Consider the following 5,191-nt stretch of genomic DNA (forward strand, 5'->3'; position numbering starts at 1 on the left):
TGAAGTACATCCCTTTGCTACTCACCTGCTAGTTGTACCAAACAAAGCAAACGATGATTACAACACTTAAAAGAGTAAATTAATGAGCCTAATACTCTAATCTAGTTGGAAGCCTCTATTGGAGCTTAAATTAGGCATCCAAATGCTGACGACATTTAGCATTATTAATCTAATAAACTCAAGTTGGAAGCTTCCACATCCCTCCTGTTCCACGCACCCACACATCTTTCCTGAAATCCAGTAGCATAACTAGCAACTTGAATAAAATAATTGGAATATCCAAATATGGATTACATATAAAACAAGTCCTCTCCAGCAACAACCAGGAAACAGTAAAAATTGTAGAACTACATTATCCAGTAGTACACTTGTAAACACAAAGCAAAAGAAAGGCACGGTCTTATTTCCACCTATAAATGAAAAACAGAAAAGGAGCATAAACTCACAGATCTATCAAATTCCAACATGAAGCATCTCTTAACATCCTCCTTTGTGGGCTTGCAGCCACATCTATCTCGTCTTGAAGTCAAGTCAGAAAACTTGGAATATGTGTAATGCAGAACAGCAGCCTCCTCCAATTTGATCTCCCTGTCATATGTTGAATAAAATTAAATATGATGGACTTCTTCTAGAATATCAGTGATACAAGGAAAAAGGTTGTAACATTCATAACATTGGGAGGGCACGGGAATATGGAACAATTGAAAATTATCCCTCTAACATCCAATAAGTTTGCACGAGCTTAGGGCCAAAACCATAATAGAAAGGTTAATATGTGAGACACTATAGAGGGCAAACATACTTTGGAGTTTTCATGTAATTATGCCATCGATGAGCCCCATTGGGACGAAGATGGTCCTGAATTCGAGCAGCTGCTTTACCATTGCCATAAGTCAAAAAGTAATTTGGATTGCCACGGGTTGCTTCTTTATACATGCCAAAATATGTATCCTTCGTTAGATGGTCATAATTCTTCTTGAACATGGATACCTATTATGATGGGTACGTAGGAAAAGTTATCAAACAGAAAAACAGTCTTAGGTCATACGCCAAGCTTAATTCACATAGCTTTAATAAGCAGCAGAATATGAGAAACACTATAAAAGATTCTCATCATGGAGCCTATAACATAACAGAATAAGATTTTTCCTTATTCACCTCAATCATCATTGTCATAGTCAAACAGACGTCAAAATCAACATATAGGAAGATGAAACATTCACAGAATTAGACAAATTATCACTCAATTTCTTACTGTACTTAAAAAGCTGAATCACACGAAGCATATGAATGCATCTTAGCATATCACAAATGATCAAACTAGTTCTTCCCATCAACGACAATGTGAAAGAGTTCAGTAATAAATAATGAATAGCAAGTTCCAGCTTACCTCTGTAAAGGGATCATTTATGTCATCTCGATCAACACTGCTCTCCTGAATTTAGAAAAAAATCATTAAAATACTTGATGACAATTCCAATGGTAAACAACATATTCTGAGAACTAATCAGACATGCAATATCCATAAATAACAGTTTCTTGGAACATTTTCCAATTAACTTACATAGTTAGGAAAGATAACCATGTCAACATTTGAAGGCACGTCAAGCAGCAACTGCCTCAAAGAATACTCTCGAGCACCAGCTGGGTGTATTAACTCATCTGTATCTAGATGAATTATCCAATCCATACCAGCGTCCTGACATTTCAACATGTACATGGATCATCAACTATGACATAGTATGACAGACGATGCAAAAGTTGAAGAGTTCATACCCTTGCCATCACTATGGCCATCTCCATATTAAGAGATTGCTTCACAAAGAGCTCGTAATTGCAAGGTTTATAAAAGAAACTAGACAGCCACGTTTCATTCCAAATCCGGCTAGAAGAAAATGAGAAAAAAGGACATCAGTCAAACATAGGTAGGCACTTAAGATGTGCAACTGAGAAAATACAAGCATAAACGGAACTTGAAGGCCACATTCGTTCCCATCAAACAGGATCAAAATTAGAAAACGCATGCTAGTGAGTACAAGCATTAACAAAACTTGACAGCCACATTTCATTCAGATCAAGCTAGATGAAAATTAGAAAATGCATGTCAGTTAAACACATTCCACAACTCAGAGGGAAGTAATTATTACAGTAATAGAACAACAAAAATATGCACAAAAGAAGAAACAAAGTCAGGCATATCTTTTGATACTTTGTAGCCCTTATAAATTTTTCATATAATTTCAGCCTCACCAAAACCAATCAACAAATTCTTATATTTTTAGACATTTCCATGGTCAAAATAAATTGCAAGTCTAATTAATTCAACTGTTTAACACAATTATAGCCAATATGAAAGAAATAATTTGCAAAGCTTAACTGTGTCTCACAAATTTGGCTTGAGCCTGAACAACAAAGTACAAGAAATTATAGCCAGTCCTTAAAACAATCATAAAATGTCAACGGACAGACCTTTTGGCTTGTTGCTCCTCCAGCTTTCTAGTTCTGTATATTACTTTTACTCCCTGCAGTCAAACAAAACCCATGTTTGAGAATAGAAAAATGCCGCTTGAGCGTTAACAAGTGGGTAAACTGGATTTGGATCATTACAGTACAGCTCTAACTTAAAAGAAAAAGGTCATGAAAATTGCATGAGAAGTAATATTTTTCATAAGAGCGCCCAAATCATTGTTATTCTTGAAAAATCCTGATAGAGCTAATTGAAGGTAAGGTAAGGAGAGGGAAGTGCTTAATCGCAATCATGCCCCTCACTATTTAAACATTGCGTTGACGAATCCTAAAATTCATCGAAAAGGTAAATACAGACTGGGGGACATACGGGAATGGATTCAAGGACTTTGGAAACATCAGGAGATGCAGCCTTTCCTTCCACAAAAAGCAAAAATGATGAGACCCCAATTACTTTATGATAGAACATCCATGGTAAAATCTGCTCTAAGCCAGCAGAAGTACTGGTTGTAATACATATCTGCATAAGGAGAAGCAAGAGAGAGTTAGATGATAGCATAAACAAAGCTAAACAAACTTGTTTTGGTATCAAATAATCCTAGTTCTGTTAACGGAAGAATGAGTACAGAGGGCATGTTACCAACGCTTAATTACGAACAACTGCACTACGAAATCTGTTCAGGAGATTTCCTTTGGTTGAAGGTGCTGGAAGTTCAAAAAGGAAAAGGCTGTAGGAAACATCTCCCAGATACTTCTTTTATTTACTATAACCACTCAATCCCAAGCTAGTTGGGGCAGCCATATGAATCCTCACCATCCATTTGGCTCTACTTGGCGCCCTTCCATCCCAATGTTCAATAATTTGGAGTTTTCTAATACTAGAAATCTCTAGTTATATTCAAAAGAGTCCTCGCAAAAACTGGACCAAATATGAACATCCCATCATGACCAAGCATCCCAATACTGGATATATTTTGTTGTGATTGGACGGAAAGGGAAGAAAAAAAGAGCTTTACAGAAGCAGGGAAGATCAACATGCAACTGATCTACGTAAAATTTGGGATTAATAATGTACATCCTATAGGCCCTTTAATTACTTCTAACTTATACAGACTATGAACTCCTTGGGTCTACAATTAACAAATCTTATGTGAATAATGTTCCATTTACTTGGTAAAATACTTAATTTATAAAAATAAACAGATAGAAGAACCCAATCGACTCATTTTGTGGAAGGCACTAGAAGATGCAAATGAAAGAAAAATCTGCATGAATTTCTCACTTAGCAACGAAAATAACTAAACTAGAAAAACCCATTTGAGATCAATCAAAATTCCAAAACCCCACAACCCAATTAGCCCAAAACAACTAAAAAATCTGCAAGAATATCCCAATTAGCTAAACAACAATGCAATTCACTACAAATCCCAATTCCATACGAACAAGCAAATCACTAAACAATCAAAACCCATTTGAGATCAATCAAAACCCCACAACCCAATTAGCCCAAAACAACTTAAGAATATCCCCATTACCTAAACAACAATGCAATTCACTACACAATCCCAATTCCACACCAACAATGCAAATCACTAAACAATCAAAACCCATTTGAGATCAATCAAAATCCCAAAACCCCACAACCCCAATTGCCCCAAAAACAACCAAAAATAAAAAAACTCGCCTTGGGTTTGAGATCTGGATGAACTTTAAACTTCCAGTCTTTATAGTACGGAAACGACGGCGTATTACTATGTGCAAGGAGCGAACAATCTGACGACTGAGAAGAATGAGCAACAGTGGCCAGCGGAGAACTATCCATTCCAGGAAACTTATGTGACTCTTCAGGTGACCATCGAGAAATAGGATCGTCAACTCCACCACCACGCCATTGAAGAACAAAAGCAAAAACGGCTAATGATAATGGAAGGATTGTAAGGAGGAGAAGAAGTTTAGAGAAGAAAGATTGATGTGAAGAGGAAGAAGAAGAAAGTTGTTGGGGTCTGAGAGAGGTGTAGAGACCCGCCATTGGAAACGAGAGGAAGTTTGGGTGGTGGAGTGAAGATTTGGAAATTTGGAACAAGTTTGTTGTAAGTAGGAGTAGTTGTTTTCTTGTTTTGCGTTTTTTAACCCCTCTTCTTACAAACCTTCACAATTACTCCACTTATTTATATCGTCTTATTATTGCTTTCGGAGTATGGAGTATGGAGTATGGACCACTTCATTTGTCATGCTCAGACTGAAATGGATAGTATGTTCGTTTAAAAATAAATGACTTATTTTGACTTGATATAAAATTTAAAAAAAAAAATAAAAAAATTTAATTTTATAGTCTTAAATTAAAGTTGTATCAAATGTATCAAAATATCATTTAATTTTATGATTTTAAACATATCATGTGGAAAGTTGAAATTAAAGTATTATCAAAATAAGAAAGAGGACATTTTTTTTTAAAAGAAAGCAGATCATTCTTTCGGAGGGAGTAATTCATAACACTTGAGTCACTTTTAATAATAATTAATTTTTTAATTAAATTTCTATTTTTACTTGATATTTTTGACATATTAAAAAAATAATTTTTTTTCCTATTTTATCCTTAACATTAATTATTTTTTCTTTAAATTAATTTCAAAACACAATATAAATATCATTCAACAAAAATATTATAGTAAATAGTTATGTTATTAATTACTCCTATTTTTCTTAATGAGTATATTGAATAAAA

The 5,191-nt window shown here is 34.8% G+C and overlaps 1 protein-coding gene across 1 annotated transcript in view; it reads right to left on the reverse strand.

Annotated features, from left to right (window-relative positions):
• Nucleotides 1-4,621, reverse strand: part of LOC107839831 (glycosyltransferase-like KOBITO 1) — a 15,814-nt gene extending 11,193 nt beyond the window's left edge. The window contains exons 1-8 of the mRNA XM_016683468.2: nucleotides 4,151-4,621; nucleotides 2,837-2,986; nucleotides 2,470-2,522; nucleotides 1,777-1,885; nucleotides 1,565-1,699; nucleotides 1,391-1,435; nucleotides 803-990; nucleotides 447-588 (exon numbers count right to left, since the gene is read on the reverse strand). Coding sequence (XP_016538954.1) covers nucleotides 447-588; nucleotides 803-990; nucleotides 1,391-1,435; nucleotides 1,565-1,699; nucleotides 1,777-1,885; nucleotides 2,470-2,522; nucleotides 2,837-2,986; nucleotides 4,151-4,495 — 1,167 coding nt within the window. The 5' untranslated portion in view covers nucleotides 4,496-4,621. The remainder of the gene's footprint in view (nucleotides 1-446; nucleotides 589-802; nucleotides 991-1,390; nucleotides 1,436-1,564; nucleotides 1,700-1,776; nucleotides 1,886-2,469; nucleotides 2,523-2,836; nucleotides 2,987-4,150) is intronic.
• Between the last annotated feature and the right edge of the window lie 570 nt (nucleotides 4,622-5,191).

This window comes from Capsicum annuum, chromosome 1 (genome assembly GCF_002878395.1).
Source record: "Capsicum annuum cultivar UCD-10X-F1 chromosome 1, UCD10Xv1.1, whole genome shotgun sequence".
Taxonomy (NCBI): Eukaryota; Viridiplantae; Streptophyta; class Magnoliopsida; order Solanales; family Solanaceae; genus Capsicum; species Capsicum annuum.